At 43.6% G+C, this 25,638-nt stretch overlaps 3 protein-coding genes across 3 annotated transcripts in view; 2 read left to right on the top strand and 1 right to left on the bottom strand.

Moving 5' to 3' along the window:
- znhit6 (zinc finger HIT-type containing 6) overlaps positions 1 to 15,137 on the top strand; it is a 47,402-nt gene extending 32,265 nt beyond the window's left edge. The window contains exons 9-10 of the mRNA XM_021604591.3: positions 10,857 to 10,981; positions 14,290 to 15,137. Of these exons, the coding sequence (XP_021460266.3) occupies positions 10,857 to 10,981; positions 14,290 to 14,741 (577 nt within the window). The 3' untranslated portion in view covers positions 14,742 to 15,137. The remainder of the gene's footprint in view (positions 1 to 10,856; positions 10,982 to 14,289) is intronic.
- Positions 15,138 to 21,176: 6,039 nt separating this feature from the next.
- On the bottom strand, positions 21,177 to 24,277 carry ccn1 (cellular communication network factor 1). Its single transcript, XM_021604590.3, has 5 exons — positions 23,886 to 24,277; positions 23,384 to 23,603; positions 22,636 to 22,980; positions 22,294 to 22,496; positions 21,177 to 22,168 (listed from the first exon to the last, which is right to left on the bottom strand). Exons 1-5 carry the CDS (start codon positions 23,931 to 23,933, stop codon positions 21,866 to 21,868), a joined length of 1,119 nt encoding a protein of 372 aa, XP_021460265.3. The 5' UTR covers positions 23,934 to 24,277; the 3' UTR covers positions 21,177 to 21,865.
- A 765-nt stretch (positions 24,278 to 25,042) lies between these two features.
- The window catches only part of ddah1 (dimethylarginine dimethylaminohydrolase 1), a 148,292-nt gene continuing 147,696 nt past the window's right edge, over positions 25,043 to 25,638 (top strand). The window contains exon 1 of the mRNA XM_090236175.1: positions 25,043 to 25,580. The gene's annotated coding sequence lies outside the window, so the exon portion shown is untranslated. The remainder of the gene's footprint in view (positions 25,581 to 25,638) is intronic.

Below are 25,638 nucleotides of genomic sequence, written 5' to 3'. Positions count from 1 at the left end.
AATGGTGGCCCTCTTGAAGCATGTGGGAACAACAGACTGGGATAGGGATTGATTGAATATGTCCGTAAACACACCAGTCAGCTGGTCTGCGCATGCTCTGAGGGCGCGGCTGGGGATGCCGTCTGGGCCTGCAGCCTTGCGAGGGTTGACACGTTTAAATGTTTTCCTCACGTCAGCTGCAGTGAAGGAGAGTCCGCATGTTTTAGTTGCGGGCCGTGTCAGTTGCACTGTATTGTCCTCAAAGCGGGCAAAAAAGTTATTTAGTCTGCCTGGGAGCAAGACATCCTGGTCCGTGACGGGGCTGGTTTTCTTTTTGTAATCCGTGATTGACTGTAGACCCTGCCACATACCTCTTGTGTCTGAGCCGTTGAATTGAGATTCTACTTTGTCTCTATACTGACGCTTAGCTTGTTTGATTGCCTTGCGGGGGGAATAGTTACACTGTTTGTATTCGGTCATGTTTCCGGTCACCTTGCCCTGATTAAAAGCAGTGGTTCGCGCTTTCAGTTTCACGCGAATGCTGTCATCAATCCACGGTTTCTGGTTTGGGAATGTTTTAATCGTTGCTATGGGAACGACATCTTCAATCTTCATCTTCAATTCTAATGAACTCGCTCACCGAATCAGCGTATTCGTCTATGTAGTTGTCTGACGCAATACGAAACATATCCCAGTCCACGTGGTGGAAGCAGTCTTGGAGTGTGGAATCAGATTGGTCGGACCAGTGTTGAACAGACCTCAGCGCGGGAGCTTCTTGTTTTAGTTTCTGTCTGTAGGCAGGGATCAACAAAATGGAGTCGTGGTCAGCTTTTCCGAAAGGAGAGCGGGGCAGGGCCTTATATGCGTCGCGGAAGTTAGAATAGCAATGATCCAAGGTTTTTCCAGCCCTGGTTGCGCAATCGATATGCTGATACAATTTAGGGAGTCTTGTTTTCAGATTAGCCTTGTTAAAATCCCCAGCTACAATGAATGCAGCCTCCGGATATATGGATTCCAATTTGCAAAGAGTCAAATAAAGTTTGTTCAGAGCCATCGATGTGTCTGCTTGGAGGGGAATATATACGGCTGTGATTATAATCGAAGAGAATTCCCTTGGTAGATAATGCGTTCGACATTTGATTGTGAGGAATTCTAAATCAGGTGAACAGAAGGATTTGAGTTCCTGTATGTTGTTGTGGCCACACCACGTCACGTTAACCATGAAGCATACGCCCCCGCCCCTCTTCTTACCAGGAAGATGTTTGTTTCTGTCGGCGCGATGCGTGGAGAAACCAGCTGGCTGCACCGACTTCGATAGCGTCTCTCCAGTGAGCCATGTTTCCGTGAAGCAAAGAACGTTAGTCTCTGATGTCCCTCTGGAATGCTACCCTTGCTCGGATTTCATCAACCTTGTTGTCAAGAGACTGGACATTGGCGAAAAGAATGCTAGGGAGTGGTGCACGATGTGCCCGTCTCCGGAGTCTGACCAGAAGACCGCTCCGTTTCCCCCTTTTACGAAGTCGTTTTTTTGGGTTGCCGGCTGGGATCCATTCCGTTGTCTTGGGTGAAAGGCAGAACACAGGATCCGCTTCGCAAAAATCATATTCTTGGTTGTACTGATGGTGAGTTGACGCTGCTCTTATGTTCAGTAGTTCTTCTCGACTGTATGTAATGAAACCTAAGATGACCTGGGGTACCAATGTAAGAAATAACACGTAAAAAAACTAAATCATGGCCGGGTGTAGCCTGATATCATTGGTTAATTGTCATACATTAAATCAAATCAAATTTATTTATATAGCCCTTCGTACATCAGCTGATATCTCAAAGTACAGAAAACAAGCCTAAACCCCAAACAGCAAGCAATGCAGGTGTAGAAGCACGGTGGCTAGGAAAAACTCCCTAGAAAGGCCAAAACCTAGGAAGAAACCTAGAGAGGAACCAGGCTATGTGGGGTGGCCAGTCCTCTTCTGGCTGAGCCGGGTGGAGATTTGAACATCTTGGCCATGTTCTGTTATAATGTTCATAAATGACCAGCATGGTCGAATAATAATAAGGCAGAACAGTTGAAACTGGAGCAGCAGCACGGCCAGGTGGACTGGGGACAGCAAGGAGTCATCATGTCAGGTAGTCCTGGGGCATGGTCCTAGGGCTCAGGTCCTCCGAGAGAGAGAAAGAAAGAGAAGGAGAGAATTAGAGAAAACACACTTAAATTCACACAGGACACCGAATAGGACAGGAGAAGTACTCCAGATATAACAAACTGACCCTAGCCCCCCGACACATAAACTACTGCAGCATAAATACTGGAGGCTGAGACAGGAGGGGTCAGGAGACACTGTGGCCCCATCCGAGGACACCCCCGGACAGGGCCAAACAGGAAGGATATAACCCCACCCACTTTGCCAAAGCACAGCCCCCACACCACTAGAATAGCATACAAAAAACAAATGGGTAGCGTACGATTATAGATACAATTTAGCTACATAAGCCTACAAACATTTACAATAGCATAATCACAAGAATGGCTTCAGATCAAAGTCTATGTTGAGACCGAAGGGAGCAAGGGTCTTTAAACAAAAAATTCTAAAGGTTTTTGGATTAAAGCAGAAGGATGGGGCTGGAGAAATGTAAGCACGCTTCATATTTGGATCTATGCATGCAATGGTCGATGAGCTCAACATGTACTGTAAATGTTGTAAAATGCACCTTTAAGTTGGGGTTCATAGAGCGCTGGCTACCTTCAGGTTTAGGTTTAAGCCGTGAGATTTGGACAGAACAGTACAGGCCCCGGGTCAATCTGCTCCTGTGTTGAATTTCTTACAAAATGTCTGCCGGAATATCAAGTATGAATCAAATAAATGGTTGCTCCTGTACTAAATATAGCTGTGTAACTAGTAAACATCCTCTTACTTGAAGAGAAGCAGCCCGAGCGTCAAGAGCCCTAACACTGGCCTCCCGAGCGAAACAGTGGTCTAAGACACTGCATCGCTGTGCCACTGGAGATCCTGGTTCGAGTCCAGGCTGTCGCAGCCGGCCGCGACTGGGAGACCCCTGGGGCTGGGCGGTACACAACTGGCCCAGCGTCGTCCAGGTTAGGGGGTTTGGCCGGATGGGATGTCCTTTGTCCCATCGCGCACTAGCGACTCCTGTGGCGGCCCGGCGCAGTGCACGCTGACAGTCGCCAGGTGCACAGTGTTTCCTCCGACACATTGTTGTGGCTGGCTTACAGTTTTTTGGGGGCATTGTGTCAAGAAGCAGTAGGGTTGTGTTTCGGAGGACACATGGCTCTCAACCTTTGCCTCTCCCAAGTCCGTACGGGAGTTCTAGGGATGAGGAAAACGGGGGTAAAAAAAAAAGCCCTAACCTCTCGTGCTGGATGTTTATTTATTTAATACCTTTTTGAAATGTAGATTTTGTTTTTCTATTCATTCCACTCGTTTGGATCCAGAGGATGTCCTTCCCTTTGTCTGCTCGCTGCAGAGTAGAGCAGAGACCCAATGAGCAGCTGGGCTGTCCAGCCTGACAAGGAGAAATGCTGCCTAGTTTAAAATATCAAACACACACTGCAGAAGACAGTGAGGGGGGAAAGTTAGTGGTGGTGGTTTATCATCTGTTTTCTCCCCTAGAGATGGTCTGAGCCCCTTAAATCACAGGCAGCTGTAACGTTCCTTTAGTTATCCCATCGACTACGCTCTCTCCTCACATCTGTGGTGTGATGTTCCAACCCTCTCCTTAAGGCATCCGCATGCTTCCTAGCCGCAACAGTTCTTTATAGCTTGTGCATACAGTGAATTCAGAAAGTATTCGGACCCCTGACTTTATCCACATTTTGTTAGGTTACAGCCATATTCTAAAATGGATTAAATCGTTTCCCCCCCTCTCATCAATCTACACACAATACCCCATAATGACGAAGCAAAAACAGGTTTTTAGAAATTTTTGCAAATGTATGAAAAAACAACTAAAATATCACATTTACATAAGTATTCAGACCCTTTACTCAGTACTTTGTCGAAGCACCTTTGGCAGCTATTACAGCCTTTGAAGCACCTTTGGCAGCGATTACAGTTTGATCGGGTTCAAGTCAGGGCTCTGGCCCGGCCACTCGAGGACATTCAGAGATGCCACTGTGTGCTTAGGGGCGCATTGTCCTTTTGAAAGGTGAACCTTCGCCCCAGTTTGAGGTCCTTAGCGCTCTGGGGCCTTCCACGATTGCTCAGTTTGGCTGGGCGGCCAGTTCTAGGAAAAGGTTCCAAACTTCTATTTAAGAATGATGGAGGCCACTGTGTTCTCGGGGACCTTCAATGCTGCAGACATTTCTTTGGTACCCTTCCCCTGATTTGAGCCTTGACCAAATCCTGTCTCGGAGCTCTATGGACAATTCCTTCGACCTCATGGCTTGGTTTTTGCTCTGACATGCACTGTCAATTGTGGGACCTTGTATAGACAGGTGTTTGCTTTTCCAATTCATATCCAATCAATTGAATTTACCAAGGATGATCTATGGAAACAGGATGCACCTGAGCTCAATTTTGAGTCTTACAACAAAGGGTCTGAATACTTATGTAAATATATTTTTATTAGCAAAAAATTCTCAACCTGTTTTCTCTTTGTCGTTATGGAGTATTCTGTGTAGATTGCTGTGGATTTATTTAATGTTTTAGAATTAGACTAACGTGGAAAAAGTCAAGGGATCTGAATACTTTCCTGAAGGCACTGTATATTATGATGACATGCTTGTATTCAGTCTCTTGGTATTGCTATGGCAAATGATTTGTATTGTTATTAATACAGTTGGGTAATGATTATAAGAATCTTACCTAAAGGATGCAACCACAGACCTAACCACAGTCTGGTAAAGCATCCACCTACACATAGCTGTGGTTTGCTGCCTCTTCTCTTATAACCTGAACTGAAGTGCTCTGATTCTGTATCCATATTTCTCTAGCTCACGTAAGGTGGCTGTGATTTGGACCCCTTTGTGGTTTGGATCCGCTTAGCTTAGTTAAGAGAATCTGTCAGTTCACCGACATTGGACGATTATTTTACAGCCCCCCCCCCCCACACACACACCCTCTAAATTACAACAAAGGAATTCCCTCTGAAGTAACTCCTGATCAGAGCACTGGACTCACTCTGCTCAGGACTCATTCTATTTTGTATTTGCGTAGAACGTTCTAGAATTTAACATCATTCAAGAAGATTCTGAGCACAGTTCATCTTCTCTCGGACCAAAGTCCCTCGGGCTAGTAACACCCACTCGAGCGTCAGTTATTTGGCTGTGGTCCTGACCATATCTCACTTCTCTCATCCTTCCTGGCCAAATGCTGCAGCTACCTACTCATCCTTCAGTAATAATAGTTAGGTAGCTGTTGGAAAATAATGGGAACCTCCTGGAGCTTCTACAGAACCCAACAGTAAACTGTGAGTGTATTCTCGCTCTTCTGGTGGTGATGGCTCTTAGAGACACATGCATGTACATGAGAACACACAACCGCCACATTTCCCAGAGGAAGTCTGTCCGGATACTGAGGTTTATTTGCCTCTTACAAGAGAAGTTTTGTAGATGTGCCAACTGACAGGAGTATGAGTTGCAGCTCTCATCTCTCGATCACTTTCCCTCCCTCCCTCCGAGTCTGTCTCTTCCTGATCCTGCCGCAGCAGGAAATGCCAACAGATATTGTTGTTGAGTTGAGATCCTCTCCCACCTCAGAGATTTTAGTAGGCTTTCTTGGAACCAACCCAAGGCACCGTAGTTAAAACCTGTAACTGTCGTGTTGCATCCCAGCTCTTGGATTGGTTTGGTGTGTGGGGATGTGTGTGTGCAAAGCAAGTGTTACGTATGTTACACTGTCTGTTTTGCTTGCAGGAGTATTGAAGGGATTTGGGGGAGGTGCAGTATGTACACTATATATACAAAGGTATGTGGACACCCCTTCAAATTAGTGGATTCTGCTTAAAGAAATATGTAATAATTGAGCACACAGCCATGAAATCTCCATAAACAAACTTTGACAGTAGAATCGCCTTACTGGAGACCTCAGTGACTTTCAACATGGCACTGTCATAGGATGCCACCTTTCCAACAAGGCCATAAGTCAAGTTTCTGCACTGAAAGAGCTGCCCAGGTCAACTGTAAGTGCTGTTATTGTGAAGTTTAAACATGTAGTAGCAACAATGGCTCAGCTGCGAAGTGGTAGGCCACACAAGCTCATAGAATGGGACCGCTGAAGCGTGTAGCACGTAAAAAGTTTGTCCTCTGTTGCCTCTGGAAGCAACGTCCGCACAAGAACTGTTTAACAGGAGCTTCATGAAATGGGTTTCCATGGCCGAGAGCTATGCCAAGCGTCGGCTGGAGTAGTGTAAAGCTCTCCACCATTGGACCCTGGAGCAGTGGAACCGCTTTCTCAGGAGTGATAACTCACACTTCACCATCTGGCAGTCCGACGGACAAATCTGGGTTTAGCGGATGCCCGGAGAACGCTACCTGCCCCAATGCATAGTGTCAACTATAAAGTTCAGTGGAGAAGCATTAATGGTCTGGGGCTGTTTTTCATGGTTCGGGCTAGGCCCCTTAGTTCCAGTGAAGGGAAATCTTAACGTTACAGCATACAAGGACATTCTAGACAATTCTGTGCTTCCAACTTTGTGGCAACAGTTTGGGTAAGCCCTTTCCTGTTTCAGCATGACAATGCCCAGTGCACAAATCGAAGTCCATATAGAAATGGTTTGTCAAGATCGGTGTGGAAGAATTTGACTGGCCTGAACAGAGCCCTGACCCCAACCCCATCTAACACCTTTGGGATGAATTGGAACGCGGACTACGAACCAGGCCTAATTGCCCAACATCAGTGCCGATCTCACTAATGCCCTTGTGGTTGAATAGAAGCAAGTCCCTGCAGCAATGTTGCAACATCTAGTGGAATGTCTTCCCAGAAGGGAGGCTGTTATAGCAGAAAATAAATGTAACCTTTATTTAACTAGGCAAGTCAGTTAAGAACAAATTCTTATTTACAATGACGGCCTACACCGGCCAAACCCAGACGGGGCTGGGCCAATTGTGCGCCGCCCTATTGGACTCCCAATCACGGCCTGTTGTGATACAGCAAGGGGGGGGACCAACTTCATATTAATGCCCATGATTTTGGAATGAGTGTTCACATACTTTTGGTCATGTAGTGTATATTAGAGTTAGGCCTATATCATGTCTAGGTTATTGGTGATGACCGGGTAAGCTGGATGGGGTGAAATGGTTGAGCGTAGACAAACCTTGTCACTCCATAGGACTGCTAACCGTTTAGCATGGTCTATTACCGTCAAATTGAATTGGTCACACACACATTATTAGCAGATGTTACTGTGAGTATAGCAAAATTATTGTGCTTCTAGTTCCAACAGTGCAGTAATATTTAACAAGTAATCGGACAATTCCCCAACAACCTAATACACACACACCTAAGATAAATGGATGGAATAGGAATATTCATATAAATATATGGATGAGCGATGACCGAGCACCATAGGCAAGATGCAATCGATGGTGTAGAATACAGTATATACATATGAGATGAGTAATGCAAGATATGTTAACATTTAGATTTTGAGTCTATGTAGGCAGCCTCTGCAGTGATGGCTGTTTAACAGTCTGATGGCCTTGAGATAGAAGCTGTTTTTCAGTCTCTTGGTCCCAGCTTTGATGCACCTGTACTGACCTCACCTTCTGGATGGTAGCGGGGTGAACAGGCAGTGGCTCAGGTGGTTGTTGTCCTATGATTATGTTTTTGGCCTTCCTGTGACGACAGGTGCTGTAGGTGTCATGGAGGGCAGGTAGTTTGCCCCCAGGGATGCGTTTTGCAGAACACACCACCCCCTGGAGAGCCTTGTGGTTGAGGACGGTGCAGTCCGACAGGATGCTCTCAATTGTGCATCTGTAAAAGTTTAAGTGCAAGCTGAATTTCTTCAGCCTCCTGAGGTTGAAAAGTCGCTGTTGTGCCTTCTTCACCACAATGTCTGTGTTGGTTGACCATTTCAGTTTGTCTGTGATGTGTACACCAAGGAACCTAACTTTCCACTGCAGTCCCATAATGTGGATAGAGGGGTGCTCCATCTGCTGTTTCTTGAAGTCCACCATCATCTCCTTTGTTTTGTTGACGTTGAGTGAGAGATTGTTTTCCTGGCACCACACTCCAGGCCCCTCACCACCTCCCCGTCTCGACGTTGTTGGTAAATCAAGCTCACAACTGTTATGTCATCTGCAAACTTGATGATTGAGTTGGAGGCATGCATGGCCACGCAGTCATGGGTGAACAGGGAGTACAGGAGGGGGCTGAGCACGAACCCTTGTGTGGCCCCAGTGTTGAGGATCAGAGAAGTGGAGATTTAGTTTCTTACCTTCACCACCTGGTGGGTGTCCCGTCAAAAAGTCTAGGACCCAATTGCACAGGGTGGGGTTGAGCCCCAGGGCCTCAACCTTAATGATGACATTGGAGGGTACTAAGGTGTTGATTGCTGAGTTGTAGTCAATGAACAGCATTCTTACATAGGTATTCCTCTTGTCCAGATGGGATAGGGCAGTGTGATGGCGATTGCATCCGATGTGGTCCTATTAGGCCGGTATGCAAATTGAAGTGGGTCTAGGGTGGCAGGTAAGGTGGTGATATGATCCTTGTAGTCTCTCATAGCACTTCATGATAACAGACGTGAGTGCTACAGGGCAGTAGTAATTTAGTTATCTTTGCCTTTCTGTACCCAAAACAATGGTGGCCATCTTGAAGCATGTGGGGACAGCAGCCAGCTGGTCTGCGCATGCTCTGATGACGCGTCTGGGCCGCCAGCCTTGCAAGGGTTAACACCTAAGACATTTAAATGACGGCCATGGAGGAGAGGGTGGGCCCTCAGTCCTTGGTATTAGGCCCCGTCGGTGGCACTGTATTATCCTCAAAGCGGGCAAAGGTGTTTAGTTTGTCTGAAATCAAGACGTCGGTGACCGTGGCTGGTTTTCTTTTTGTAGTCCGTAATTGCCTGTAGACGCTGCCACATACGTCTCGTGTCTGAGCCATTGAATTGTGACTCCACTTTGTTCCTATACCGACATTTCGCTTGTTTGATTGCCTTGCAGAGGGAATAACTACACTGTTTATATTTGGCCATATTCCTAGTCATCTTTCCATGGTTAAATGCAGTGGTTCGTGCTTTCAGTTTTGCGCTAATGCAGCCATCTATCCACTGTTTCTAGTTAGGGTAGGTTTTAATAGTCGCAGTGGGTACAGCATCTCCAATGTACTTCCTTATAAACTCACTCACTGAGTCAGCGTATAAATTGATGTTATTCTCTAAGGCTGCCCAGAACATATCCCAGTCCGCGTGATCAAAACAATCTTGACGCGTGGAATCGGATTGTTCAAACCTCCGTTGGATAGTACTATTGGACGGTAGGATCAAAGTGGAGTCGTGGTCAGATTTGCCGAAGGGAGGGCCTTGTATGCATCACGGAAGTTAGAGTAGCTGTGATCATGTATTGCCCGCACGAGTGCTACAATCATTATGCTGATAGAATTTAGGTAGCCTTGTTCTCAAATTTGCTTTGTTAAAATCCCCAGTTACAATAAATGCAGCCTCGTGATATATAGTTTCCAGTTTGCGTAGAGTCCAGTGAAGTTTCTTGAGTGCCGTCGTGGTATCGGCTTGATGGATATACACGGCTGTGATAATAACCGACGAGAATTCTCTTGGGGGGTAATATGGTCGGCATTTGATTGTAAGGAATTCTAGGTCAGGTGAACAAAGACTTGAATTCCTGTATGTTACGATTACACCTTGAGTCGTTAATCAGGAAGCGTGCACCCCTGCCCTTCCTCTTTCCAGAGAGATGTTTATTTATGTTGGCGCGAAGCATAAAGAATCCCGGTGGCTGTACCGACTCCGGCAACATCTCCCGAGAGCCATGTTTCCGTGAAAGAGAATGTTACAATCCAGGATGTCTCTCTGGAAGGCAACCGTTGCCCTTATTTCATCTAACTTGTTATCTAGAGACTGGACATTGGCGAGTAATATCCTCAGAAGCGGTAGGTGGTGTGCATGCCTTCGAAGTCTGACCAGGAGGCCACTCCGTCTGCCTCTTCTGCGGCTACGTTGTTTTGGGTCGACCTCTGGAATCAGATTCAATGCCCTGAGTGGTCGTATTCCTAGTAAGTTGACATCGTACTTATATCCGATAGTTCTTCCCGGCTGTATGTAATAACGCTTAAGATTTTCTTGGCAAACAATGTAAGAAATAATACATAAAGAAACTAAATACTGCATAGGTCCTAAGTCCTAAGGACTAGAAGCGAGGCGACCATCTCTGTCGGTGTCATCTTGCGCATCTTGTCTGCACCATCTTCCCTAACACGACAGGATTACTCAGGCACTACTGATGTAATCGCAAAAAGAGTGAAACACGAGGAGCTTCAAGGGCCGCAGTACTTTTGGTGATGTTATTGACTCGGGTTAAGTCAGTAGTTTCCATTCTCCATGAGGAGGGATGGGAATCAGCACTGTGGAGTTTTACTGTGCCAAACCATGACTCCTATCTCCATCAATCCTCCTCCTCGAAAGACAGACCAAGCCTCAGCAATGAAGTCATAGAAGGATTCTACAGCTAGAGCAGATGGGTTGTTTTTTTATTTTGGCTAACCCTAGCCCTTTTCCTAATTATCCTAACCTGCTATGAAAAGTCAATTTTGACATAAGCTGTATCCAAACTAGTCAAAACCTGTGTGTAGAGAGAATGTCAACAATGAGCAGCGGCCATTTTTTGTTCACCTGGGAGGGGGCCTGCTGGTTGCTATAGCTTCTGGTGGTTGCAGTGTATTAAAACATGTTGTTTTGTTTAGGTATCAAGAGCTGGATGTGGCAAAGACCCTGAAGGAAAACTTGAAGTTCAAACTTGTGATTGAGTACCCATCGCTACACATTGTTCTCAAGGACCACTGCCACGACTACCCACTGAAAGGACCAGGTAATAACAAGCACACCAACCACACATACAGTAAGCTGCAAGTAGGCAATCCATCATCACTTCTAGAAAGTTTGAATGTAACATTTCGCTAAGAACAACCTCACCAAGGCTGGTGTTAGAGGGAGCAGAACTCTGACATGATGAATTGGTCCCTCCTTACATTAACATGACATCTCCAGTTAGTTTCATTAGTCAGCAGTTTGTTTTATATAGTCCAAATATATTTTGCATGTCAGCAATCAAGTGTTCAAGACGTGTAATTTTCAAAATACACAAATACAGCCGGTATGATGCATTCATTAATGGGTTAATGAAACAAATACCAAAAGATAGTTTTTCTTTAATGTCCTGCAGTGTCCTAGTGACTCCATTATGACAACATGCTGCCCCAGAAGAAACGTGTGTTCTGTGTAATGTCACACATACTAACACCTGTCAGAAAGTGGCTCAAATATGATTTACGTAGGAACTGTTAAAATGATGGATGTGAGTTGGTCGTCCTACTTAATCTCATAATCAAGACAAGTCTTACAGGAGGCTACGTCATACAGACGCCAAGTTGAGGTAGTGCATGCCTGGAGATGCCAATGTCAGGGACAGCAACAAAAACAAACAGTAGGTAGGCCTAATCAAATCACCACACTTGTCCTCGGTAACCCTATCAGACTCTTATCAGGGACCCAGAACAGATGGAGCCTTGAGGTCATTTTAGCTCGAGTGTGTTGCTAAGCTGTTACACTAACTTTAATACTTGTTCTGCTACTGAGAGTCTCCACAACATTGAGAGAAAAGCCTGTAGGAAGTGATGAAGGGTAATCGGACCCTGTGGTATGCTGTCTGTTTCCGATAAGGCGGTGTTGCCAAGCTGTTACTCTGTAGTGTCAATTATCGTAACATTACTACTGAGTCACCACAACAGAGAGAAGCCTGCATGAGGTGATAACACATCGGACCCTGTGGCGGAACTGCTGTGTATTTACAGAGAAGATCTGTTGTGGTCCTAACTGGCTTCTGGCAGCTTGTTCTGTGGCAAGGATGGGCAACTGGCAGCCCCCCTTTTGAAGGCCCTCTGGTAAATTTCCCCCCCCCCCCCCAACAGTTTTTATCAGTCACTGATAATCACTCAATTAGCCCATGTCGGCCAGCTATCTAAACTTGTAATCAACCATCGTTTTTGTTAGTCTCCCTCATATCATATTAAAAACTGTGAACGTTTCTTACCACCCCATGGCAAAATGTGTAGATTTGCACAAAATGAACTGTAAAAATATAACTTGCATACAATTTTTTAAATGGTTTAATCTTCTCTCCTCCTCATGGCAAAATGTGTAGAATTGCCAAAAATTAGCTTTAAAACAGCAACTGCGGCCCCTCATGATGTGTTCAGATTTTTTGCATCCCCCACCCCCATCAAAGTTGCCCATCCCTGGTCAGTGAGTGACGGTCAGTCACGGTTCCTTTGGGTTGAGTTATGATAAGCCCCACTTCAAACAATGATCTATTCCTACTAGCACTGACTGTTGATAACTACTTTATGGGGGGAAATGTACTTACTGTGATGTGGTTCTCACCCAGCTATCTTAAGATGAATACACACATTTTAAGACACTCCATATATAGAGTTGAAGTCTTACGTTTACTTACACTTAGGTTGGAGTCATTAAAACTCGTTATTCAACCACTCCACAAATGTCTTGCTAACAAACTATAGTTTCAGGAAGTCTGTTAGGACATCTACTTTGCATGACGCAAGTAATTTTTCCAACAATTGTTTACAGACCGATTATTTCACTTACAATTCACTGTATCACAATTTGTGGGTCAGAAGTTTACATACATTAAGTTGACTGTGCCTTTTAAACAGCTTGGAAAATTCCAGAAAATTATGTCATTGCTTTAGAAGGTTCTGGTAGACTAATTGACATAATTTGAGTCAATTGGGGGTGTACCTGTGGATGTATTTCAAGGCCTACCTTCAAACTCAGTGCCTCTTTGCTTGACATCATGGGAAAATCAAAAGAAATCAGCCAAGACCTCAGAAAATAAATTGTAGACCACAAGTCTGGTTCATCCTTGGGAGCATTTTCCAAACCCCTGAAGGTACCACGTTCATCTGTACAAACAATAGTACCCAAGTATAAACACCATGGGACGCGTTCTGTCTCCTAGAAATGAACGTACTTTGGTGCAAAAAGTGCAAATCAATCCCAGAACAACAGCAAAGGACCTTGTGAAGATGCTGGCGGGAACTGGTACAAAAGTATCTATATCCACAGTAAAACAAGTCCTATATCGACAACCTGAAAGGCTGCTCAGCAAGGAAGAAGCCACTGCTCCAAAACCGCCATAAAAACACCAGACTACGGTTTGCAACGCACATTGGGACACAGATTGTACTTTTTGGAGAAATGTCCTCTGGTCTGATGAAGTTGAAGTTGTGGAGTGGAGTGGCCATCACAAGGCACTGACCTCAATCCTATAGAAAATGTGTGGGCCGACCTGAAAAGGCGTGTGCGAGCAAGGAGGCCTACAAACCTGACTCAGTTACACCAGCTCTGTCATAAGGAATGGGCTAAAATTCACCCAACCTATTGTGGAAGGCTACCCGAAATGTTTGACCCAAGTTTTTTTTTAAATGAATGGCAATGCTACCAAATACTAATTGAGTGTATGTAAACTTCTGACCCACTGGGAATGTGATGAAATAAATAAAATCTGAAATAAATAATTCTCTCTACTATTATTGACATTTGACATTCTTAAAATAAAGTGGTGATCCTAACTTTTTACTGGGATTAAATGTCAGGAATTGTGAAAAACTGAGTTTAAATGTATTTGGCTTAAGTGTATGTAAACTTCCGACTTCAACTGTGTTACTAAAATGTATAACAAGTCATCTCACTTTGTCAGCCTCATTCTTCAATTCTCTTCACATGGGTATTAATCTTGTGAAATGTTCTAATCATTTTTCTGAAAATGTTTACAGTGAAAAGGGAGCTTTTGGTCATTGAGTATTTCTTCACATTGATATAACATTTTTGCCCCCCTTGAGTCCTCACCCCCTCCTACAACATATGTCCGCCGTACATTATTGCAAAGCTAATGGTCTGACACGCCGCCTCATTCGACTAAGGCCCACTGAGCCAAAATATGCCGTCAGCGTAGCCAGACCCTGCCCGTGCTAATGTATAAGTGTGTGCATGCGTGTCTGTTAAGCATGGTGAGACTGCAGTGTGTGTGTGTGTGTACGCAGCATGGCAACTCCCACATCCTATTAACAATTGCCCACCACCGCCCTTTCATTTCAGTGGAGCCTGTGTTGGCCCATGGCAGTCCCATGATGGAGGGGGCATGGCGGGGTAACGGTCGGAGAGAGGAGGGGAGGTCAGAGGTCTTACAGCCCCAACTGGGGCCACCCTTCCTGGGAAGCTCTCCTGAGACTGACCCACCCAAGAAGAAAAGAGCCAAGAGAGAACCAGAGGAACTTGAGGATGGGGAGATTGGAGATGGTGATGATGATATTGAAGCTGATAAGATGGTAAAAGAGATTGTTGTTGCCCATGGTGATGCTGATAATGGGGATGATGAGATGCCAGTTGATGGTTTCCATGGTGACTGCCAAGGTGATGACAACCCAAATGATGGTAATAACCATGTTGATACCCATTCTGGTGGTTGTTGTATTGGCGATGCAATGATTGCTGCTACTGAAACAGTTGATGACAAAATCAGAGGGGACCCAGAGAGAGTAAGGCAATGAGCCAGAACCTGCAGTCTGTTAATCTCTTGAGCCATTTCCCAGTCAATAATAATGATAATATTAATATCGATCATGGTGCTAATGGTAATGACACTGGGTTTGATGTCAGTAAAAAATTATGTTAAAGATACTAGTGAAAATACTGAAGAGTTGGAAGCAGAGGGAGATTGAGTCTTGGCATGTTTTCTTTATGTAATCAGAAGTGATTCAGTTGGACCTACTTATAAAAATGTCCTTGTTGCATTATTTACTCTTACGTAGTGGTTATTTCAACAGCTAATTGGATTTTATCGGCTAACAATGTTAATTAGTTTTTTTGTCATCCTTTTTATTTGATTTTGTACATTATCAATTGAGATGCTTTCTTAAATCAAAAATAAATACATGAAACATGAAGTCACTGTTTTTATTGACTGGGATATCAGACACCTTTTTGATTGTGTGGTACAGTAGCTACGAAGTCTGATGCATTTATTACAGGTTTTGAAATGTTCACTTTCATAGGATTCTGTCAAAGACAAACTTGGTTAATTATTTATTATAGTTGTTTAGACGTTCCTCAGTTGGAGTGCTAGACAGCCAGTATCTGTCATCATGCCCTGTTCAGATTAATCTGTCTCAGGAGCTTCTTTCTAGGTGGTTAACAAGGTTTAACCTGACTAATTCCACCCATGTCATAGTTGGCTACAGAATCATCTTGCTTGTTACTACGTAAGCTACCAAAGCAACAAACTCATGTCTGTATTTTCTGTTAGAGTATAATGGCGATCCGAAATGTCTTAATTTCTCAGAACAAGATTGGACTGACAAGTTTCAGAAGAAAATAATTTGTTTCTGGCCATTTTGAGCCTGTAATCAAACCCACAAATGCTGTTGCTCCAGATACTCAACTAGTCTATAGGCGGCCAGTTTTATTGCTTCTTTAATCAGCACAAGTTTTCAGCTGTGTTAACATAACTGTAAAAGGATTTTCTACTCATCAATTAGCCTTTTAAAATGATAAACTTGGATTAGCTAACACAATGTGCCATTGGAACACAGGAGTGATGGTTGCTGATTATGGGCCAATGTAAATATTCCATGAAAAATCAGCCGTTTCCAGCTACAATAGTCATTTACAACATTAACAATGTCTACACTGTGTTTCTGATCAATTTGATGTTATTTCAATGGACAAAAATGTGATTTTCTTTCAAAAACAGTGACCCAAATGTTTGAACACTAGTGTATGTTGTGTTATATTGGGACAGCATCAGCCAGTAGTGATACAGGAAAGTGTAGCTCTCCGATGGGAATTTGTGTGCGTGTGTTGTCAACCTCTACCAACCCCTATGGCAATGGTCAGATATTGGGGGTGTGATGACTCATTTTCCACACCTCACGCAGGGAGAGGTCTCGATCTCACAGACCGTGTGTCTCGCTCTCATTTACCAGCCAGCCAGTCATTACTATAGTACTGCACCAGCCTGCCAGACCTAGTGGTGGTAGCTATTAAGCCCAAGGGTTGTCTACTGCCTTTATAGGTAAAGTGCTAGGCCTATTTCTGAATGCAAACAGACATAAAATAAAGCTGAGAGAAGTTGCCCAGAATATGCCCTCCACAGTTCAGCAGGGGGCATTGTGGGTTAGATGGATAACTAACCCACAATGCCCCCTGCTGAACTGTGGAGGGCACATTCTGGGCAACTTCTCTCAGCTTTATGTCATGTCTTTGTTTGCATTCAGAAATAGGCCCAGACTAAGTTGGTAATGTTAGTACAACGCTGCTGAGAGTTTTGGTTCGGAAGTTCCAATGAACTGTTATACCCTTTTAGAGGTCTACCACATAGAACAGAGAGGATATCAGTGTTCTAATTAGTTGTTTAGGTTTTCACAAATATTTTTGTGCCCTGCTAACCCATGTATACAAAACACATTTTTGATGTTCAACTGCTATTTTCTTGTGACCTTCTAGTCTAGATAAAGAGATTAAGTTTATGTCATAGTACATTCTCCACCCGCATCGCAGCAATGGGTCCCTACTGAACTCTGGGATAACAATTGAGAAACCTTTTTTTAAACATCTGTTATTCCTGGCATTTTTGTGTTCGCCTGTGATAAACTGCCTCCCACTGTGTTATAGCAGCTGGGTCTTACTTTTCTATCTCAATAAATCCCCTCAAAGAAACCCACACAAAAGCACTGCTTTTGTTTCTGTTTGCTGTTAAAAGTAAACGTGCCATTTTTAGTCTGAAAACACAAGGCATTTTGAAATAATTCCTCTGATCCAATTTCACAAAATTGCCCGTGATATTTCTGAAGTTGGGTTTTGCAATTAATTAGGCTTGATTTGGTGGTTTGCTTTCAAACGACAATGCGTGCATAATTGTTTGTTTATGAGAGCAACTTGGGGACCCAGCTACTCTGCTGTGGCCTGGTTCTGTTTGGGGGAGTGTGTGCAGAAGCACAGTGCATGTACGGAGGCACGCGAAGGCGCTGTGGAAAAGTCTGCTTTAGCTCCAGAAGAGTGTTTTGCGTGGAGAGGAGTGTTGCTGCCCTGGTGTTTGTAATACCGTTTTCACACTGCTGTGCTGACCCAAAACATACTGTTCTATTTACTTTTCCTATTCTTTTCAGTATTAAAAATGTTGTAGATATACAACCAGGCCAGCGCAGTACAGATCTGCTCAGTAGTCTGAAAGTGCATGAATGACTGACAGCTCTTTGTTCCTCCTCCCTGGTCCTTCCTCCCTTTGTATCCTTAGTTGGTCTGTGAAGCAGAGGTGTTTGGGAAAGACCTAAAAGACCTAAAAATTGTCAGACTCCAGCCACCCAAGTCATACTGTTTTCTCTGCTACTTCACGGCAAGCGGTACCGGAGCGCCAAGTCTAGGACCAATAGGCTCTCTTAACTGATTCTACCTCTAAGCCATAAGACTGAATAGCTAATCAAATGGGTGGCAGGGTAGCCTAGTGGTTAGAGTGTTGGACTAGTAACCAGAAGGTTGCAAGTTCAAACCCCTGAGCTGACAAGGTACAAATCTGTCGTTCTGCCCCTGAACAGGCAGTTAACCCACTGTTCCTAGGCTGTCATTGAAGATAAGAATTTGTTCTTAACTGACTTGCCTGGTTAAATAAAGGTAAAATAAAAAGTAAAAAAATGGCTACCCTATTTGCACCCCCCATTTTTACACTACTGCTACTCCGTTTATTATACATTTATAGTCACTTTACCTCTACCTGCGTGTACATATTACCTCGACTAACCTGTGCCCCCGCACATTGACTCGGTACCCGTGTATATAGCCTCCCTACTGTTATTTTATTGTTGCTCCTTAATTCTGAGTTATTTTTACATGTATTTTTTACTTCAGTTTATTTTAAATAAATACTTTCTTAACACTTAACCAACAACTGCAGTTAAGAAATGAAGGGCTAGTAAAGCATTTCACTGTAAGGTCTACACCTGTTGTAGTCTGTGTTTTTTAGGTAATGATGACCTGGGGAATATTTCATTAAATATCCTTCACACAATTCCACATTGGTCCAATGATGTATGTTTTTTTTATGGGGAAGCATCAAGCCTTGTGTTAATTATATATGAACTTAATATCACTGTAGACCAGTGTAATGCACCGCGGACGTCTCACTAGTGCGTTCCTAGGACGTTACTTAACACTTTGGATTAAAGTTGTTCTATAGAGGACAGATCTTATCTAATTCATTTTACGGTCTGGTCTGTCTCCTGATCCAGCGTCTACACACCAGACACATTACAGCAACTCAACAGTGTTAAATTTACTAAACATATTGGCTGAAGCCTCTCTTTTACTCTCTTCTCTCTCACTCCCTCCACCCAATTCCCCCATTACTCTCGCTCTCTGTTTTATTTCATAGCCCTCATTAAACAGCCCTGCTCCTCTCCATCTGGTGTGAGAATGAACGCAGGCAGCATTATCACACTCCTGTGGCCGGGAGGAAACTGACTGAGGCATTTATATTGCTAATCAACTTGGCAACTTGTTAGGGTATTGTGCAACACAGTTCCTGCCAGGATGCAGTCAGGACTTACTGATACACCATCTCTCTCAATGACCATCCTGTCCCTAATTGATGTAAGTCAAATCTCAGACTGCCCGGTGCATGGTTATGTTCCTGCTATACTGCTACCAGCCACCAGATGGCCCTGTTCTAGAGGAAGTGGGTCTGTTTCTCCGGTTGGTCTACTCTAAATGGCTGTTTAAAACCCTCTGTGCCTCTCACCCTTGGGTTCCCTATAATAGTGTATATTAACCTGAAGTTATAGACAAGGGGGTAATAAAAGAGATGACATCAGTGCCTCAACAGCTTCCAGAATGCTGTAATGCTCTAATGGCTGAGCCTCCCTCTCTCTCCATTCCCCATTAGCTTCTGGGGCCGCGCTGCATTACGTAGTGCCTAACGAAGCCTCCATGCTAATGTCTTTGTCATATAAACACACTTTATGTTCAAGGAGTGAGGTAGTTGGTGAGTGATTTAATTTCAGGGGCGCCTGATGTTGTGTGTGTTTGTGTGTCTGGGTGTATGAGGATTTTAATGTTTTTCTGCTCTTTTGGTGCCCTTTTCTTCCCTTCTCTCACAACAATGGGGTCTCCAGTTCTTTGACTGTGTTCAGATAGAGTTGACTGGTGAATGGATGGAGCGCCTCTGTCTCTGTGTTCAGTTAAAGTTTACTGGTGAATGGATGGAGCGCCACTGTCTCTGTGTTCAGTTAAAGTTGACTGGTGAATGGATGGAGCGCCACTGTCTCTGTGTTCAGTTAAAATTGACTGGTGAATGGATGGAGCTCCTCTGTCTCTGTGTTCAGTTAAAGTTGACTGGTGATTGGATGGAGCGCCTCTGCGGTGGCCAGTTGTTGTACATTGTGTTACGTATGATTGCACTTTCCGAACAAAACAGGGTTGGAAATGATATCTTAAGTTCAGAAGGGAGAGAAAAAATTGGGCGACGGAACCAACCAAACCAGACTACTTAAAGTATTTTGATTGAAAATCTGACTGGTAGAAATAGCTAAATACATTCTTAAGATAAGGTAAACCTTGAGGCCTTATGAAAGAAATTAAATAATAAACATAAAAAAATGTTGGATGAATATTTGTTAAACTTTCAGCAGCGGGCACAGTGGGTTCGGTATGCGGCCTGACCATAACCGAGAGGGATGTGCCTTGCACCCGTTCTGCACTGCTTCCTATTAAATACACACTATTAACAGTAATTTCTGCCAGTCTTGCAGGAAAGTGAAGTTCTGCATAGGTGCTCTGCAGTGGTGGTCTCGGTTAGATGGCTTTTCTATGCCCTGTTTTGATACGATACACCTTCTGTGGGTGGCAGCGAGCACTTAGTGTTTGTATTTTTAGGAGTGACTACTTCTCTGACTTAAAGCGAACATGTTGCTCCACCGTTTCCAACATCTGCCACCCATCAGGATGTCTGTCTGCTTTCTGAGCCACCGCTGCATTCCTGAGCCGTTCCCTTCCCTCTACCTGGATAAAAAAAAACTATCTGTGCATGCGTGTATGTGTGTCCTATCCTCAAGGCTTAACACTCCTATGGCTTTACAAGTTGCCCCTAAGCACTGATCTGCTCACCCCTATTCAAGTCATAGGTGTTGGCAACATCTGCATAATGTATAGCCACCCTCTCAGCAGATGAAGAAGAGGGCCTACTTTGAGGATTCTATAACTAAAAGGACAGCTATATCTCCACTACTGCTACCTGTCCTACCCCTGCTAATATTAGCCTCCACACGTTTCCACCCGATGTCTTTTTTCCTAAGGCTGGGAAGCTGTATCCCACCTGGCTTTTCCAGACTATTTACAGCACAAACCCACTGCAGCCTGCCTAGTGCCAGAGGGCCAACGTTTCTATCCAACCACTGCAAATTAGGTCCATTTTTTGGTGTTGTGTTTAAATATGTGTAAAATACAGTCACATAGTCCCCTTTGAATTGCTGCTTCTAATCCAAGACCATGGAGACTAGTATCACTTCAGGTTATTGGCATAGCTCTGTGTTCATTGCTATGCTGGGATTTAATCGTTTTTTTGTTCGAATTGGTCAAGTGCATGGCTTAGCCTGATATAGGTAATGTAAACTACCTTGGCTTGCAGAGCTTTACAATGGCATTCCAATGCACCAAACAGTCTCAAGGCCTGGAAACTGTCTGCAGAACTCTGTTATATAAGAACGGATCAGCCCTGAACGATCGCTCTGTTGGAGTATATAGTATGGGATTGTCCATGGTATAACTACTGGAGTTCCTCCCAGTAAATATGGGGACTTTGTTTGACCTCCCCTCCAGATGTGATTCTACATGTATGTTGTGTACTTGTTTACTAATCCCAATTAATATGTTCAGTTTAGTCAAAACAGTGTTGTTGGTAGCCAACTTCAGTTTGATCAAAGGAAACGAAGATGGTGTTTACATTTCATAAATAAATCTGTTTTATTTTGTAACATATAAAATTAAATCATTTTTACAATTTATTCCAGTATGACACAAATCTAAATAAAGTAGCTACAATTTGATAAATAATATTAATAACAATAATGAAAACATTCATTTGATATGTTTCACTTTGTCTTTCTTGATAAATTTGGGAAGGTCCTTAGCTGCCACAAAACACAAACATGTATGGAACCACGGTAACATGTGGTGTCTTGGTTCATTAGGTTACAAGATCATGTTATACTTAATTAAATTACGTATCTGCATATCCAAACAACATCCATACACACACGTCTAAAGTTTGTTTGGGTCATGTCTGGTTGGTACTTATCGTCGAATATACACAACTAATTGATATTAACATACATTGTCATTTACACATGTTAATTTACATTTTGCTCCATAACGAAGCTACTCTGATGCTCCAGTAGTATGAAGCGAATCTTAATTTAGAATGCTGATTCGGTCACAGCAGACAGTGCACTTCATAAAGTCCTCATGATGCAAGCCTATAATTCCTTGGGAATCTAGTTACAACACGAAGTTGATAGTTCATTGGCAGTTGAGTTGGACCCCTGCATTTAGATGGACTACCATTGGCTGTCAATGTTGTTGTTTTGGGATCTCTCAGGGGTCGGCTCTCTGCACAATCAGATTTGATTTAGTCTCTGAACTTGTGGATGTCGTTGAAGAGTCTGTAGAAGGGGTAGGAGGCTTCGTTGGCATGGGGACAGTTGAAGGTGCATTTGCAGGACTCGATCATCATGACGTTCTTGTTGAAGGTCTCTCCGTCCTCGCAGTGGAACTTGACCCGGATGGTGCGGGTCTGCTGGGGGGAACAGCAGCGGCCGTCCACACAGGATCCACAGTACTTGGACCTGTACTTCTTCAGGCTGGAGCAGCCGGCATAGGTGAACTTCTGAGCCTGGGTAGACTTCTTGGTTCTGCTGCACTTCTTTCCTTTCTGTTGGAGGAACAAGGGGAGAGAAACAGTCAGTCAAGACTTTCCATAAACAAGCTGAGCAGTGTTGGTTGGTTTTGTTGGATTGTATGCCATGTTTCAGTTTAGTCTTGGTGGCTGGAGCTTACCTTAAGGCTGGAGTAGGGTGACTGGGTGCATTGCCGCACTTCGCAGATGCGTGTCTCTTTAACCAGCTTGCACTCGCCGTTGTTGTTGGTGACTCGGGTGGAGATGCCTGTGCCACAGGTCTTGGAGCACTGGGACCAAGGAGTGGTCTGGACAATGCACTTCTGACTCTCAAACATGTGGCTCTCAGGCTGCACTCTGAAAGCTGTAAGGAGAAAAGGCAGGAAAAGGCAAGAAAACGTTAGAAACTGGTCTGGTATGGGCTTCAACATTTGAGGCAAAGGAAAATGTCATTTTTGAAAGCAGAAATTCAAAATGGCTGCTGCTAGATAGAGGCTGCTTACCAGCTAGAGACTTGAGTCCTCCCTTGACAATGGCGATGAGCTCGTTTCTGTTGGTGAGGTCACTCTCTGACTCTTCAGTCATGCTGTCTTTGCCAAACAGCTTGTCAATTATGTCAGTGTCCTTTCCGTCATCACATACCCACTCCTCGCAGCACTGGCCTGCCACCTTGACCAGCCTTGGGTTGGCACAGCCCAGGTTGGGCAGGGAGAGCTCCTGAGGGCACAGGGGGACGCAGCCCACAGACCCATCGATGCATGTGCACTGGTGCTTGCAGTTAGGCTGGAAGCTCTCTCCGTTTTGGTAAATCCTGCTGTTGTATTCACAGGGTCTTCCCTCTGACTTAGCTGTGGAGGAGAAGAGAGGGGTAAATGGCTGTTATTCCACTTTTCAGTAGACTAGTGTCTGCTATAGACATCACAGATCACATGCTGGCTGAGGCTGGCTGAGGGAGGCTTGGTTTAAACTGTAAAAATGATTCAGAAGGCTAGGGCTGCCAGAGGACAGGAACCACTGAGGGGGGGTCACTTTCTTCCAGAGCAGGATGTTTGTACTTTAGAGTTTAGACTGAGGTGCTGAGTTACATTCCTTAGAGTTGAAATAACATGGTCCTCTTATTCCCTCAAGTAAAAATACCACTAGCTTCTCTTTCTACCATATTAATTTACTCAAGGTTGCAAACTACCAAACTAGCATTATTCACATCTAAAATCTTTTTACAGCATAGCAGGGTTGGAAAGAGGCACCTACCACGGCAGATGCCACGCATAGCACCGAAGCTGGCCCCAAAGTTGCACTCGAGTCCTTTGGTGTTGTCGCAAGGCTCTGTCAGACTGCAGTCCTCGTTGAGTTGTCTCGCGCAGACTTTGCAGCACCCGCAGCTATCCACTACGAGGCTCACACCAGGCGCGCACCTGGGCAGCTCCATCGGGCACTCGCATACCGAGGGGCAAGAAGAGGAGGAAAGAACCTGCGCAGATAACAGAGTTCGATGATGATATATACTTTGTAAGCAACATCGTAAAACAGCCACATGTTCAGGTTGTATTTACGTAGCTTATTTAGTATTTTCAAACGGTGCCGTTAATATACGATGTGATTGCAACAGGTTTCCAAACCAGTGTGATAACTTTACATTGTATTCCTCAGACAATAAAGCATACACTTAGTATTCGTTCCGATCTATTCAAAGTTATAACAACAAGTCATATACAACTTTAAACTGAAATATTGTTTAGAGAAAATGACTTACCATATTGAAGGTTCCAATTAATATCACGACGATGGAGAAAATGAACATATTTGTTTTTTTATTTGTTGCGTAGCCTATTAAATAAAATATATTTTTAATTTTGCTATTCCCTTTACGATGTCTTGCTCCCAGTCTTTGCAAATGTATTTTTATCCTAAGTGTAGCGGTCAGTCGTCTCGTCTAGCGATTTGGTTTGTTTTCTAGTCTCTTTAGAGAGTAGAGGCTTAATAAGTGTTGCTCTGGTTGCAAGTTGCAGTCTGCTGAAGCAGAGTACCTCCCGTCTTTTATACTGTAGTGAAAGCTGACGTCGTCGTTGGCTGACTGCTGAACTGTTCCAAAACTATGCGAGGAATGTTTCTTGGCGCGTTTTCCATCGAAGCACCACCCTGTCTAACTTTTTTCAAAAATACATTTTTCCCTAGAACTGAACATTTTTTTTCCCTTCGCCCTTTCCCGTCTCTACTATCTACCTTTATCCTTTGTTTTGCTTCATTGGTTTTCTCACAGGTTCACAGCTGTTATGTTATGAGCCAAGGGTTGAGGTACACATTTTCTTTCATTTAGAGGTGGGATTGATTTTTTTCCACTTATTTTGACTTCGCATTGATAGATAATATTCAAAAGAAAAATAAACAATACTGTAATATTGCCTTTTCCATTGCGTCTTCCTTTTGATAGGTGTTTACTGTGTTATAACATGTGTATAGATGGTTTATATTATACATTATTTTAAAACCTCTTATTGCGGTCATTTATGCAACAGTTGCCAAAGCTATTAAAAGGTATGATATTGTCATGCTGTCACTGCTTCACCTCGTAAATTATCTTGAATTTGTTGCGAGATTCTCATGATGAGGATCATTCTGTCAGAGAATATTATAGCATAGTCTTATTATAGCACCTATATCAATACATTACTTCCGTTATTCTAAATGTACTGTAACTGTTCACAGTTTAGGGGAGAGACGTCCCGGAATTCGGAGATTCTGTGCGCGTTTGAGAGGAATGGGAGAAATAAAGTTTACGGCTTCTATTTTTGGCTTGCTCTCCCCTTCATTCTAAGCATTTCCAGATGCGAACCACACTCCAGACGTAATAATGTTGCCATATTTGGTATGGCAGAAGCCTACATTATTAACATATTTCTCCCTCTAGCCAACCACAAAGCATTCCTGACAGCTTAAAGGGTTGTTAAATATGTTCTTCATGCAGGAAATTCCTTAGTATTCCACCTTGGGTTAATTTACGTTTTACGCAATCTGTCCATCACGTTTTGAAAAAATAATCAACAACAGTGATTCAATATTCCACATACGATGTTGGTTTGGGGAGAACATACCCAACTAGTTCATAGTCCTATTATTTGCTTTTCAACAAAGTAACATTTTATCGGAATTTGAAATTCAGAGATCAGAAATTATTGCAAACAGGATTTGACCAAGAAAACAAACGTGATGCTGGAAAAACAAATTGTTGAAAACGGGGTTATTTGCAACCAAAATATGACAGTTAAACGGAGAACGATATGACAGTAATACCCTATTGATACTATCCCTGAAGTTTTTTTTAACCCGTGAGTCGGAAATGTTTTTTGGAGTAACTTTATACTTAGACTTACATGACGTGATACTGAGAGAGCGCTGAACAAATAACTAACGGAGAATAGTTGTCAGGACCACGGATAATCTCCCTCCGGTGAGTTTGTCTTTTTTACTTTTTTGTCTTTTTTACTTACTTTACTATTCCGTTTGTT

The sequence above is a fragment of the Oncorhynchus mykiss genome, chromosome 5 (genome assembly GCF_057628025.1).
Source record: "Oncorhynchus mykiss isolate SJ-2025 chromosome 5, ASM5762802v1, whole genome shotgun sequence".
Lineage (NCBI taxonomy): Eukaryota > Metazoa > Chordata > Actinopteri > Salmoniformes > Salmonidae > Oncorhynchus > Oncorhynchus mykiss.
The sequence above is the reverse complement of the archived record's forward strand: the minus strand, read 5'-3'. Positions and strand labels throughout refer to the sequence as shown.